General features: G+C 46.5%; 1 protein-coding gene across 1 annotated transcript in view; it reads left to right on the forward strand.

The window, feature by feature from the left end:
• Positions 1 to 625: 625 nt before the first annotated feature.
• ATP13A5 (ATPase 13A5) overlaps positions 626 to 15205 on the forward strand; it is a gene marked incomplete at both ends in the record, with an annotated part of 30326 nt that continues 15746 nt past the window's right edge. Inside the window, 13 exons of the mRNA XM_082767669.1 lie at positions 626 to 688; positions 4434 to 4607; positions 5579 to 5725; positions 5933 to 6003; positions 6080 to 6160; positions 6712 to 6781; positions 8579 to 8713; positions 11030 to 11102; positions 11908 to 12039; positions 12661 to 12831; positions 13055 to 13212; positions 13443 to 13631; positions 13877 to 13938. Coding sequence (XP_082623795.1) covers positions 626 to 688; positions 4434 to 4607; positions 5579 to 5725; positions 5933 to 6003; positions 6080 to 6160; positions 6712 to 6781; positions 8579 to 8713; positions 11030 to 11102; positions 11908 to 12039; positions 12661 to 12831; positions 13055 to 13212; positions 13443 to 13631; positions 13877 to 13938 — 1526 coding nt within the window. The remainder of the gene's footprint in view (positions 689 to 4433; positions 4608 to 5578; positions 5726 to 5932; positions 6004 to 6079; positions 6161 to 6711; positions 6782 to 8578; positions 8714 to 11029; positions 11103 to 11907; positions 12040 to 12660; positions 12832 to 13054; positions 13213 to 13442; positions 13632 to 13876; positions 13939 to 15205) is intronic.

Genomic DNA, 15205 nt, shown 5'->3' on the forward strand with positions numbered 1-15205 from the left:
GACACACCTTTTATACAAAGGCCTGAGAATGAAGTTGGGCATGTTTTGGGTAGCTGATGATCCATTAATCTGATAGTCTTTTGATGTCCTTGAGGAGACACTGTTTATGCTAACATTTTTCAGACCGTCACACAATTGATCTCAGGTTCCTTTACATAAGCTGGTTATGTAAGCACGTGGTGCATCTCGCCACAGGCATCCTGCAGGGAGTGCCCAGTGCTGGCCTGGCTGCTCTGGGGCCAGCTCACTGCGGGGCTGAGGCACCCTCCCACCCCTTTCCTTGCCCCATGCCTTGATTTCTCCCTGGCACCAGCCCTCAGGCGCCCTCCCTCTGCGCTCTGCTCCAGCCTGTCCCACCCCGGTGAGCACAGCGATGCCAGGAAGCAGAGAAATGCATGTGTTACACAAGCCAGGCATTTAAGGGCTTTACACGTGAGGGTGGATTTTCCTCCCTCTCCTGGGAGCATAATAGGAGATGTGTGTGCAATGAGACTTTCAAAAGGCAGCGGAAAGGACAGCAGTGAGAGCTGGCTGTAACACTGCTCTGAGCTCAAGCCCTTAGCTGGGCTTGACATTGCATGACCCCACCAGCAAGGACATCCAGAACTGGAAACAAGACAGTCAGATGGAGGAGAAGTTTTGGAAGGATCATTGTATGCTCCTCAACAAGGATGAAGAAAATGAGCTGGTAAGGACTGGGGGACTGCGGTGGGGTTAGGTTTCTTTGAGTACCTCTTTTCCCACATGCTTCTTTTGGATATGCCTCTGCTGCTTCAGTTTCACACACCATCTGAGTACCGTCTCTTCAGCATAGCCTTGGTGAAGCAATACCCTGTATCAGTCCTTGCTGACTTTGATTTTGGCCAAGTAAGGACTAAAGAAAACAATACTTCGTTCAGTCCAGAGGCATGGAACATGGAAGGGACCTCTTTGCCCACCAGAAGTCACCTGGCCACAGAGCAGAGTCCCTTTCCCCCCTCTTTATTCTGGTGTCTTTTCCACCCTAACTGTGATGATCTCTGCGTATAGGTACCCTTCCCATATCATCATGTCACCAGAAAGCAAGTCACAGGGAAGGTGCTTACAAATGAGCTTTATCCTCAGTCCTTCTCTGGAGCAGCAATTAAATCTCTTCTGCCATGCAGGGTCTCTGCTGCTTAGCAGGTCTAGGAAAATTGGGCAGATGACCGAAGTCTACCACAATTCTCATGAGAGGAATCCTTTTATGTCTTTTATGGCAGCATTTCCGGAGTAAAAGTTTGTCCTTATGGGCTTTTAATTAATATTAATTGAATCTATGTCATATTTTTGATTGTTACTGATTACTGACTATTGATCATTGATTATGTGCGGCAGCCTGGAAGGGCTGCACTAAGGGACTGCTTTGCAAATGCAAGGAGTTGGAAACTCTTCCTCTCCTTGCTAATGAGGACTGATTAAACAGAGTCAGATGAGCGTGGTAGTAAGGCCTTTTCTCCCAGCCATCTGTGCAGGGAACAGCTGGAATACAGGTGCTCTCTGTGCATGAGGTGGGCACAGAAGTAGATGCCTCTGCACAGGTGTAAAATATAGCCCTGCATGTGCTAGAGATGCATATATGCTACGTGCACTGGAAGCACAGAAGTGAGCTTTTCCCACAATGGGATCCTCTGTCCTCTGCAAGCAGATGGCCACTAGCAGGTGTTTCCCAGCATCTCCTCAGTGTCACTGTTTGCCCAGCCTTGTGGACTGAGAAAGTGCCTGCACCATGGCGATGCAGGCACTCAGGGTAGGCACAGGTGGGGGAGATGCTGCCCTGCACACTTGCGCCTCAGCATCAGGTTTGCCCACAGGGCTACTAATGGTGGTGGGGCTTCACTGCTGGCTGCCTCTGGTAAATCCCTGCTGGGCTTTGCCTGCTGCTTGTACAGCCCATGGGAGCTTGTTTTAGAGCAGGGAGCTCAGGCTGGATTTAGCACAAAATCAAAGTGTGCCCCGGTAGACAGGTAAGGATTCAGCAAGTGATCCTCTGTGTCATGGATAGCTACAGGCAGTGTCTTTCAGGGTGTCACTGGGTGGTGTGGGGAGGTGGCTCTCCAAGCATGCATACTATGAGCCTAGGAAGCAGTGGCAATACCAGCTCCCTGATGGGGATGGATGGCCAGCAAGGGTGGCTGGGGGGGGGGCTGTTGCCACAAGTAGCCTTTTAGCTAAGAACCGGTGCTCCCAGCTGAGCTGCACCCACCTCCAGGAGATGCCTCCCTCATCCCATCCAGCCTGTGGCTGCAGCCATGCTGGCAGGGAAGGGTCCTGGCTCTGCCCTGGAGGCTGCTGACACAGCATGCCTTGTGCAAGGCTGCCTGGCTTGGGCTGGGCATTGCCTTTTTTAACACGTCCTCTTCCTGTCTTGTTTGCTTCCAGGTGCTGCACTTGGGGACCATTCCTCAGGCAGGCAGGTGCTGGCTCAGCAGGGCAGTCCTGCAGTGAATGGGGGTTCCCCCAGCTCTGGCTCTTGGCACAACCCTGTGAGCACTGAGCGTGCTGTCTCTGGGCACGGGCTGTGCGTTATCATGTTATATGTTCCCTTGTACCCAGCTGGTGCAGGATGGTCCAGCTGTTCCGTTGTGTGCTGTGGCTATATCAGGACTGACTGCTCTGTCCCTCTGCTTGGGCTCATGCCTGGGCTCAACCCCACTCACCATGAGTTTCCCTAGCTTTGAACACTGATTTGTCCTCCAAACCTGAAACGACATCTGTGGTTATTGGCTTAAACTTTGGTGCCCTTCAAAGAAATAATATTTTGTATGCTGCACCTTTAAAAGCTGCACTGCCATTTTGTAATGGATTTTTCTAGCTGGTACAAGGGCTGCATGATTATCTTTATTTCAGTAGAACTGTATTGATTTCAGCTTAGTTTATGTTGATTATGATCAGAGTTCAGATAAATCAAGTTAATTGCGCACTTAAAACTGAATAGGTGCTTACTCCACTGCTTTTTAATCACTTTAAAATTATACCTGAACTTGAACCTGTGTAATTGTTGGTACAAGCCCTCACCAAGGAGCTCTGCCTTGTTGCGTATTCTATCCTGTAAAGTGCCAGCCTTCCTTCTGTCATTTCTCTAGTGTGTAATTCAGATGTGGGACTTCCTCATTTTTACACTTTTTACATTTTTAAATAACATTTCCCTGCCTCTTCGCAAATGCAGATGCTGTGTCAATAGCAGGTTGTGCTCCCATGTCACGTTGTGTAATTTAATTGGCAAGCTCCTCTGGAAAACACCCAGACTCTGCCATGTAGCCACACATAGATATAAAGGAACATTTCCTTTTACTCCCTACCTCTGCCTACACCTGCAGTGTCACCAAATGCCTCCTTGGGGGCAGGTGGCTCATGCTCCAGTGGCCACACAGTATGGGTACAGTTTCATGAGCTCTGGCTCGGGTGCCTCACCCTGGTGATGGTGCAGGGCTCCTCCTGCAGCTTCTTGTGGGGGCCTGTCCAGCAGCACCCCAGAGCAGTGAGGGTGATGCTGCAGCTGCTTCCCTGCACCCCTGCCCTTGCCAGCAGCCCTGGGGGATGTTGCTGGGCTTTTTGGGGCAGGGAAGGGAGCCAAGAGATGTCCAGGAAGCACTCTGTGTGGGGAAACAAAGAAGATTGCTGCAGCAGAAAGGGAGACACCTCACTGAGGCAATGGTTTTATTTCCAGTGGAGACTCCAACACAAAAAATGAAATAATCTTCTGTTAGGTTTTCACTTCATCCTGAAACAAACAAAAGCTCTTTTCCCAAATAAGCGTTTACACAAATTACACTAGCATGGGTGTCACAGAGGAAGCCCTGTCATGGGGGCTGCCTGGATTCCTGCTCTGGTGCCTGGGGGCAGGCAGAAAGGGACAGACACTGCTGCTGGTGAGTGAGTGGGGCATAGAAAGCCAGAGGGCCCTTATGTACTCGTTCTCAAGGTACAGTATGCGTGGTGGAGGGTAACGTGCTGGTAGGTACATCCAAGAGGACTTGCCTGAGGCTTGGCCATTTTCCCTCCCCCAGGCAGAGCCTGTTCTGTTCCTCCCATATGAGGTGGGCTTTGGCACCGAGCTCACGTGGAGACATTTGCCTGGGTTGCAGGCAGGTGCTGACACTGCAGAAAGACATGTTACTGTGACCAGTCTTGATGGTAAAAGCTCCAGACCAGAGTTAGTTTCTCAGAAATCCTGGGAGAGCTGACATTAGACCACTCCTCTGTCGGCAGCAGCCTGGCATCCTCCTCCTCCTAGCAGCTCTGTGTGCTTAACTATGCCATGTCAATCATCAAACTCTAATTTCCTAAAATGACCTCAGGCTGCTATGAGGGACTCAGTCACCAGCATTTCTTTTCAATAAGCTCGGGCTTTCCGATGAACAAATGACAAGGTCAAGCTTGTTAACAAAGAGTGCTTTCTCTTTGCTGTACAGGAGATTTTTGGCTACAAAACCCAACGTTGCCACAAGGCCTTGTGCATTGCTGGATACATCTTGTCCTGTGGGGCTGTGCTGCTGCTGTTCTACTGGAAGCCGGAATGGGACGTGTGGGCAAACTGCATCCCCTGCAGCTTGGAAGAGGCAGACGTAGTTCTGCTCAGAACCACCGTAGGTTCACCCTCATGCCTTACTGCTGTTTGCAGAGCCTTTTGTTTTCCCAAATGGGGCAGCTTGTTGTTCTGTGCCTGCATGATGCAGCAGGCTAATAACACTCTCCACGTTTGGAAATGTAGGGGCAGGGATGAGTCAAGCTTCAGTGCAGCTCTGCCTCTTCCCATCCTCTGTGTACAAGAGGTAGAGCCAACTGCCTTTGCAGGAGGGACCATCCTGCTAGTAACCTTTGTGCTTTGAAGTTATCAGAGAATGTTGAGGAGATAGCTTTTGGAGAGCTAGATTTTAGGCATTAGTTGTATTCTGGGACTCCATCACTGTGAAGTAAAACCTAACACAATTCTATCGGAGCAAATACTTAAAACATTTAATGGCCAATATTGCAATGATATCCCTAATATAAATACACTCAAACCACTAAAAGAGTAATCTATTGCTTATTGTAACTAGTTAGATGAGACTAAAGTGATTAAAGGACAATTCAGTCTGACAAGTGCATCTGTAACAGTAAAGCTGAGTTGCTTTTGGCTGTGGATGTAACACAAGTAACACAGCATTATAGGAGATCTGCAGAGCACAGTAGCTGGTGCTGAGGATTCAATGTCCACACTAAAAATATTTCAGAAAGCTTTTGCTTCTAGCTAGCTCTAGTCTGGTCCATAGTTTGAATATCCACCCAGTAGCTATTGAAGCACATCTGGCTCGGTTTCATCTCCTCTGAAATTCCTCCAAAGCATGAATCACAGCAAATGGAGATGACTGTGTGATTGACTTCAAAATGCTTTACTGATCAGTGCTAAAGCACCAGTACCCAGCATCCCTGTTGCTATGGGCTTACATTTGCTATGACTGCAATGATGCCATAGTGCTGCTGGTCTCTGGGAATCTCATATGTACTTCTCAGAGTCAGGAAACATTATCTCAGGCAACATTTGGGGTTGTCAGTAAACTGGACTCTATTTCTCTAGGATGAGTTTCAGAGATACACCCGGAAGAAGGTGACCTGGATTGATTTGTCTGCATTGGCACTGCCTGATGGCAGTACTTCAGAATGTCCTCTCATAGCTGACAAAGACTCTGTTATAAACAGAGCTGTAAAGAAGCCACAATTAAAGGTAAGAAGAAACATGGCAGGAAGATGATGGGTGAACTAATGAGTCAAGGCACCTGGAGGCTCCCCAAAATGCTCTGTCAGCATCTTCCTGCAAGTCCTGTTTTCATAAGCTGAAGCTTTCTCCTAAGACAAGGGGAACTGTTTCTGTAACATAGTGAGGTGGTTTTCCCTGAAAGTCAAAAGGAATTTCTGCTGTTTGATCTTGCAGGTGAGATGTATACAGGTGCAGAAAATCCGTTACATTTGGGACTTTTCTGTAAAACAGTTCAAGAAAGTTGGGTGAGTGTCAGCAACCTGTTATAAAATCCTTTGTAGTGAGAGAGTCCCCTTTGTGAACTCTCTTCTGTTCACCCAGATCATTAGAAGACAGCAATACATGTCACAGCATACACAACAAGTTTGGAGCTGGCCTGACAAAGGAAGACCAGAAGATCAGGTACAGTCTACATATAAGTTGATACCTGAGCTAATTATGACCGTATGACCTATTAATTCTCTATATTAATTTCATGTGAGGTTTTGCTACTCACCGTAGTAGTAAGGCAGTGCGAACTGCATGGGTGGCATTCAGGAAGGTGCAAAATCATTATCCCCCACACCTTATTGGGCTTTTTGTGTTCTGAGTGATGCCAAAGTAAGTCTGGGGAAAACACCACCAGTTCCAGCTTGGGTTCAGGGCACAGCAAGCCTTGACTGGCTTACCTTGCCAGCATCTCCTTAAAAGCCCTCCAGAGAGTTCATCATGGGGCTTAGCAGCAAACTGACAATCTTTTCAACAAGAAAATACCAAACTTCTGCCTCTGGGTAAAATCCTCTCAGATACAATAGCTTCTTGACAGATTTATTTGTCCTGCTCAGCCAACCGTGTCCCCAGGAGTTACCTGTTTAGATAATTGTTAATGTTATTTGGGCACACAGCTTTCTGCATGAAGTCTTACCTGTGTGACTAAGCTATGATGTGGGGAACTCTTCTCTCCCTTCCTACAGGCAGCTGGTGTGTGGGCCTAATGCCATTGAAGTTGAAATTCGCCCCATTTGGAAGCTGCTTTTTAAAGAGGTCAGTAAGTCTGACTGGGGTTGGGTAGGACAGGTATGAAGTGGTTTTGAGACCTTGCCTGGGCACTCTGGGATGGAGCAGTTAATGCTTCATAGGCATGAGACAGGAAAGTTGGTGAACCTCCTTTATACTACATTTGGACTACTAAAAGATAAAACATAAGAAATTCTGCTGCTGGGCTTGTGGCCTCCACAGCAGTGTAAATCAGGAGTGTGCTTAAAACGTGCAAAATTCTTGTAATTGCTTTATTCACCTAGCAACTTCCTTTTCTCCTATGGCATAGAGGCAAGGCACATGTTTCCTATGTCAGTAAGGACATACTGCAGGACTATCCTTCTTCCACAGAGGAGAAAACTAACTCGTCTTGTGAATAAGAGGAGAGACGTGGATGGTTACTGGCTGAGTTTGCATACAGAAATGGTGGACATATATTTTTTCCAACCTGTATGCAAAGGCTTTGCATACAGGATATCATGCTATCAGTGTTCACGTTAATGGACTATGGATACCACGTCAGTATTTCTAAAATAGAAAAGAGCTATGAGTGATGGGGCTCCAAGCTAGGATGTGTCAGCACATTTCTGAACTTTAAGAGGAGTTTTTTGAAACCCCACAAAATACATTAAAAAGCTCCAGGGCCCCTGAAATTGGTTGGATTTCATATCACCAACTTTTCAGTGCCCTCTGGAGATGGTCTTGAAGAGAACTCCAGTGTAGCACTCTAAAAAAGTTTATTTAATCTGAACTTTGCACTTCCATTCAAGTCTGAAGCTTCGTGATTGAAATATTGATGGTGGTGCCTGAAGGCAGAGTGGTCCTCGTAAGCTGGTGGTATTTCAGTCCAGATACAGCATCAGTGGTTGAAGACTGGCATCCTGATTTAGTGTCTGGCTCTTTGTCCTAGTGAATGTTGAAGAGTGCATTAAATTTTCATCGAGGGACCAAATTTGTCAGATGAATAATTCAGTTCTAATCCTTATGCAGACAGCTCTTTCGGTGGCTATTTTAGTTATATCAGTTCTACAGAGAAGTCTGTCACTCCTTCAGACATACTGCATAGTGGGCAATTCTCTGAAAAATTTAATCTAACTCTTTTGTTGTTAGTTAGATACCACAATAACCACAATTATATTCTGAGTTGAATTTCAGTGGGGCTTGTTGCCTGGTTTAGCATAATGCATTCAAGTGAATGACTAGTATTGTAGAACTGTCAGAATGCAGAGTAGCCAAAAGTATGAAAGTGAGAGAAAATCAAGCCTCCAATTTATCTGTAGTCTGAGACTGATAGCCCCACAGACCCTTATTTTTTTCTGAGATTTTCCTTCTTGTAAATAAATATATCCACACTGACGTTCTTACATCACAATGTATTAAAGGCAATTACTGAGGTTCAGTCTTCTTCCCTCTTTCTCTCCCATCTGTGTAGAGATTACTTAGAATCAACAATGTTAAGGTCACCTTTGTTAGACAGCTACAGTGAGAAACCAACTGACTAAAAGTCCCTTAAGTCTGACTTTAAGTTGCCATCCTAGTTGCTGCTGCACAGTTACTGGTTAGCAACAGCTTTTAATTACAAATACCATGAGTTACATGTAAGCTGGTAAACTCAGAGATGGGGGCTATTAATGCTCTAAAACCACCATGAAAACATTGTCTTGTGATGGCAAAACAATCCTTCAAGTTGGTGCTGAAGACTCCTAGACATAGTAATGAAATGTTCTCCCTTCTTCCTACACCCCATCTCTGCTGCCCAGTGTTACGTTCATCCCCTGACAGCTGTTGCATTTATGTTTGCAGATTTTAAACCCCTTCTATGTATTCCAAGCCTTCACCCTCACACTGTGGCTGAGCCAAGGCTACATTGAATATTCGGTGGCTATCATAGTCCTATCGATCATTTCTGTGGGCCTAACTGTGTATGACCTCCGACAGGTGAGTGCCATGCAGCCTGATAGCAACTTCATCACAGCCACAATAAGTAGCTATTTCTGTGCTTTTTCTGGTTATTTGTTATTACTCTGTATTCTGATGTATTGCTGCAGATTTGTTACTACAGAGGAGTAAAAGGTTCAGACCCGGTGGTCTTGATCTTCCCAAGAATTAAAGAGGATTGAAGTCCTGACACGTGGGATTCATAGGGCTTTAAGAGGGTGGACTGTACCCATGAGTCTGGTTCCTACTGTAATTTCAGGAGACTTGACTTCCCTTAAGGTCCGCTGAATAGTGGGTCTTAACAGCAAAAAGAAGCATGACTTTTTTTTTAATTCTCAAATTTGTTCAACACTTCTGTCACAAATACTGCTCCTTAGAAGCATTTTCTAGTAGTCTCAGCTCATTCACCTTTTGACCTAAAGCACTCATGTGATGGCTGGAAGCTTCAGCCTCTGTGGCAGAGGAACATAGATCAAGGTGAGCCTTACACAGTGGCTGCAGGCCATTGAGTCTCCACATTCAGGCAGGTGAGGTGCCTGCTAGAAGGGCAGAACACTCACAGGGCACTTGGAAACTGCTTCCTTAGTCCCTGAGCTCACTTTAAATAAACAAGGAAGGCAAAAATCACATGGTAAAAAGGTGTGATAAGGAAGAAGAGAGAAACTATACAAATGAAAATACAGAAAAAAGGAAAGTGGTAAGAGCAGAAGTCCAGTAGGCAACATTTTAGTTTGTTCTGGACTTTACTTCTTGACAATACAGGGGAATGCAATATTTAAAAGCAGAAAGGATCTGGGGATTCCTGAGTCCTGGTGAATGTTTTGCTAATCTGCAGGAATAATGCAGAGGTTATAGGACAGTGCTGAGGAGCGCAGCTCCCATGGACAGAGTGATATGGTGGAGGTGGTGCTGGGGTGATGGGAAGGCAGCCATGGGGTGCATGGCACTGGAAGTCCTGCTCAAAGCCAGCCCGAGCACTTGTGTGCTGCTTCAAAGTCAGGCATAGCTCATGTTTCCTCCAAAGGCACTGCTCAAACCGGTCTTCCTGCACTAAATGACTGGTCAGGGGCCAGATTCAGCCCTGGGAACAGCTTCTTGAGCCAGGCATACAGCAGGCTGCTCTGCGAAATGCTGCCTGGGGGAGGTAATGATTTGTCTTTTGGAGAGTTGCCTGTAGGCTGAACTGACCCTTCTTTTCCATGGGCTGCTGGGGCGCACAGCATGCTCCTGCATAGCTCCCTGGGCTTGAGGGCCTTTGGGCAGCATGTGCTCACTGCAGTGCTCTGCTGACACGGCACTCCATGCACCACTCACCCTCTCTGCCAAGGGCATGCTTGTATTGCTGCCTTGTTCCAGCCTCATGCCGGTCTCAGCGAGCGCTTTGTGAATAGCTGGGGCTTTTGCCAGCGCAGGTGTGTTGGCCATGAATACCATTTCTGTATCTCAGGCTAAGATCTGTATGTGTCATGTAGGATGAATAGCACTCCCGTGTTGAACAAGCACTTGCATCCCTTTAAGAGTACCTTTATCCCTAAAGTGTTGATGTCGTGCCCTGGTATTGCAGAGCACCAAGAACAGATACAGTCCGTTCAGCTTTTCTTGGCAAGACCAGTTTTATTGTGCGACTGATAACTTTGGCAGGATGAAATACAATGTTTGGGGCCTCCGGATATTCTTCAAACTGGTTTGACATCCTCACAAGAAAAATGCTAATGAAGAAATCCACACTTGGGGATTATTTTTTTTTTTTTTCAATTGCAACTTCTAAATCAAGATAGCACATTCTCTCTAATGGTCTTGCAATGACAGCTGACTTCATCATTATCTCAGGCTACATAATTGTCTGAATTAGATTGCAAAAACACGCAAAGCACAGACACCTAGTCAAATTAGAATTTTTCTTCTTGCAATGGCAGTGTTGTAATGGCAGTCTTTACAACTGGGTGGTTTCGTTGGAAGCCTCCTAGCATGGATAAGACTTGAGCAAAAAGAAGCCCTTTACTAAGGGGCTGCAGGTAACAGTGTTGCGGCTGAGGAGACTTGATATGTTATGAAGCAGGGATAGCCCCATGAAAGTCAAGGGAGGTGCAGCAGCATGAGTCAAATCAAATTGAAAATTTCGTCCAAGTTCCCACAGCAGCTTGTTCCAGGGTAACCATGAATCAGCATCCTGACTTCTAAAGAGAGATGTGAAAACTCCCCCGGAAAACTCGGCAGAGCTCAGTTTCTATGATATTAACATGATCAGTGAATTGTAACATGCTGCTCAGCTTGAGCATTGGTGTTTCAACGCTGCTATTGCTTTCCCATCAACAGCAGTCTACTAAGCTGCATGACCTTGTTGAGGAGCATAACAAAGTCCAGGTTACAGTCTGCATGAAGAGTGAAGGTGAGTCATCTGAGTCTCATTTTCCTCACAGGCCTGTGTAATTAACTGATGTGTTGAAATGAATCTGGAATTGCACAGCTCCTCTTGGTTTCCATGACCGAAACGTGAAGGGCAAGCTGCAGGGAGAATGGGGCAGAGGGAGGTGAGCTGGGAAGGGCAGTGAGATCTGCGGGAACAGCCTATGCGATGCAGTAATGATGCATCTGTGTCATTATCACCGATATCTACAGCATCTGTAATGATACAGGCAAGCCCAGTAATTTATGTTGAGAGTTGGGAACACCTTGGAAAACTTAATTTCCCAAACAAGCAACCAGATAACAACTCTGTCCTTCAGAGATCTGCTTCCCTGCCCTGCTATAGGCTACTTTCACAAGCTTGTCAAGTAGCTTGTGAATGAGTCTCGATGAGTCTGGATATATGGCTCCCACTGAGGTACATGCTTCCTTCCCTGTGTCTCAGTTCCTTGCCCATAAAATAGGGGTTATAGTATTTTTGCCTCCCAAAGGTGCTCAGATATGCAATTTCTAGGGTTGATGAGAGATGTAAGGGCCTTAGACAGGTTTTTGAGGTCAGCATTTTGTGGACACTAAGCCAGTAAAACTGCAGACACCTACTTGGAGGAAGACGTTCAGACAAAGGCTTACCTTTGTGCTATTGCTTTTCAGCCAGTTTTATTTCTAAAAGGCACTGGTCTTAAATCATGCAGTGTAGAAGTTTTGTGATGTTATGTGTGCTTTGAAACTTGTGTTTTATTGCTCAGAACTTGAGCACAAATGAAGTTCATTTTCATATTATTCTACAGGTTGCAAAGAGCTGGAGTCTCGTTACTTAGTCCCAGGAGATTTGTTTCTTTTAGATGGAAAAAAGCTCTCTCTCCCATGTGACGCTGTCCTGATTGATGGGAGCTGCGTTGTGAATGAAGGGATGCTCACAGGTGCAGCCTTGGAGTTTGAAATGTTAACACCCTGTGCAGGTTCTCTGTCAGGGCAATGTCTCTCTGTTCTGACAGAAAATTGTTTACTATTTATTAGAATAGTTTGCAGCAGGAGGTGGGAAAACTGTGGTTTGAATAATTCACAGCTGTCTTGGGCTTTTGAACACTACCATTGTGTAATATGTATTTCTTATCCACACATACACAAAAGTAGGATTAAAATACTGTCAGGAGCAAAAAGTGAAAATATTCAAACACAATGAATATGTATTTTCTGGCTTTTTGGATTCTGATCTTGCAGTGGCTTGGTTCAAGCAGGCCATGTATGAGCATATGAGTCAGCATTACAGCAAACACTGTGCCACTGCAAGGCCTGAACTTGGGCCAGGGGTGAAATTTGTCCCAAGCCCATTGACAGAAAATGCTCAGAGAAGCCACAGATGGACTCTGACATGAAAACTGTAATGGCTTGTCACCACAAATCCACATCTGTAAGTACTTAAGCAAGCTGATTAGTCAGGTAAGCTTAAGCACCTAAAGGGCGCTGTTATTTTTTAATATGCACAATCTGATAAGACTCTTAAATCTCCTTTAAGTGAAGCAGCACACTGCTGTTCTCAGGTGAAAGTATTCCAGTCACTAAAACCCCCTTGCCTCTCACGGAGAGTCCGATGCCCTGGAAAACCCACAGCATGGAGGACTACCGGAGACACGTCCTCTTCTGTGGGACTGAAGTCATTCAGACGAAGCCAACTGGCAGAGGGCCAGTGAAAGCTGTGGTGCTGCAAACTGGTATGTCCTCTGTCTTTTGACCAGATTGGGGAAAATGGCTTCCTGGGAGACTGATGGGAGAGCTGGTGTCTCCTTGTAACTCTTGTGGCTCCGCCACACCCAAGCGGTCCTCGCTGCCACCTGATGGCCGAGGCCTGTGTGGTGCCATCCGTTTCTGACAGAGCTGGCTCACCATGCCACCACTTTGTCACTGGGGTGATGTAAGGCTCATGTCTTCACACAGGGTTCAACACCGCTAAAGGTGACCTGGTGAGATCCATCCTCTACCCCAAGCCCATGAACTTCCAGCTCTACGGAGATGCCTTCAAGTTCATCATAGGCCTCTCCGCCATCGGCGTACTGGGACTGATATATACCGTGTGTGTGTTCACGTACCACCAAGTAAGTACAGGCAGTGCTCCCAGGCTGTGCACCAGCTCCGAGGCCACTGGAATATCTTCTGCTTCTGCAGTCAAGTCTGCTGCTGCCAGAAGTGTGTGCATGTGGGGACAGGACAGAAAGAAGCAGAATAAATCCATGGTCAGACCTTGGGGTGCATTGCTCTGTGGCAGGAGGGACCCCCAGGGGGCTGTTGCCCCCACCTCACCACCTGTTGCTCTGGCTGCTTGCAGAAGCCGGTGGCAGAAGTAGTGGCTATGGCCCTCCTCCTCCTCACTGTGGCTGTGCCTCCCGCGATCCCCGCTGCCTTGACCACAGGCACTGTTTATGCCCAAAGGAGGCTGAAGAAAAAGAAGATTTTCTGCATCACTCCACAGAGGATTAATATCTGTGGGCAGATCAACCTTGTTTGCTTTGACAAAGTAAGGCACTTCCTGGGGCACTCAAAGATGCTGGGGGATGCATAGTGGTTATTTTATCTCTTATTTTTATTTCTCCCCAGTCTTCTCTCACCTGCCCCCATGAAAACATCCTCTGCAGGTGCCTGTGGGGCAGGGTGACACTGGGAGCATGAGGCTTTCATTACCCTGCCCAGGAAGGAGCCCTGGGTATGTGTCAGGGGAAGAGGTGGGCAGGAAAAGGGTAATGACCATTTATCTCATTTTAGACAGGCACACTGACAGAAGATGGACTGGACCTGTGGGGTGTCCTCCCTTCTGAGGGAAGCTGGTAAGGAAGGAATTCTTTAGAGGGAACCCATCTCCAGTGCAGAGGTATTGCCCAGCGGTCAGATTGGCAGGGGGTGGTTGCATGGGATAGGGAGAGACAGCAAAGAACATGCAGCAAGAGGTGGGGGACTTGGGGGAGGCAGGGGTTAAAGATCCCTGCCCTCTGCTCAGCTCCTTCCTTGCCAATACAGTGCCTTGTGTAGTGGTGAGCACAGCTGCTAATTCAAGGCAGAAGCCACAGCAGTGTGAGTGCTTTTAATTACCCCATGGGGATTTGGAGAATATGCACAGAGCTTTTCAATTATGTCATTCGTAGCATAGTTCAATAAATATTCTTAATCTGTTCAATAAACCTTTCATCCTTTAAGGGTTAGGATAATGCTCCTTCTGTTGAAATGAAGTGTTGCCATCTTCAGTGCCTGTCAAATCTCGCCTACCTTCTGTAAACACTGCAAAAATCCATGAGACCACAGATCAGACCTGCAAAGCTTAGGTGTCCTTACAGACTCCCTCATAGCCCTGGCATGCTCCATCTCAAATCCAAGCCTAAGGAGCACTGAAAGCCTCAAGAGATATCCAGTATGCAAATACTAAACCTGACTATATCCAGAATTATACTATTTAATTCATATTATTAAAATACAATAACAGACTTCAGCTCTGCTGTGCAGCCTGCATGTTATGCCAACTCAAAATATTAATCTTTTGCAGTGGCCAGGACAAATCACACACCCATATCTACTTCTGGATTTCATTAGTTGCTGTTAATATATAAGATACCTCAACACCACAGAGATAATCATGCTATAATGAATGATAGGATGAATTCATTGCGGGAGAAAAATCACATTCCCAATACTTCCTCAAAGGATAGAGAGAAAATTGCTATCTGATGCAAATTAATGAGAAGAGATTAATAAGTGTCAACCGATAAAATACTCCTCCAGCAGGACCAAACCACAGGCAGACAGCATGGTCCCTTCTTGGTGCCCATCCAGTGCCCCAGGGAGGCCATGCTGAGCAGGGGGTGTTGGATGGACTGGGAGCCTCCCAGGAGGCAGGCAAATGCCAGAGGGACTTCCACCAAGGTAGCCTTGCAGGTAGTGTCTGTTCATGTGGGCAGCAGAGCAAAATTGGACCCATATATCAGAATAAATCCTCGTAATAAGGAACTCCGTGAGGTGTCAGAACATAAGTCTGTCTCCGCTGACATGTCAAATCTATGCCCAGCTGGGAACCAGTGCTGGTGGCTTGCCAGAATGCAAGGA

This window comes from Aythya marila (assembly GCF_965140915.1).
Source record: "Aythya marila genome assembly, chromosome: 9".
In the NCBI taxonomy this organism is placed as follows: domain Eukaryota; kingdom Metazoa; phylum Chordata; class Aves; order Anseriformes; family Anatidae; genus Aythya; species Aythya marila.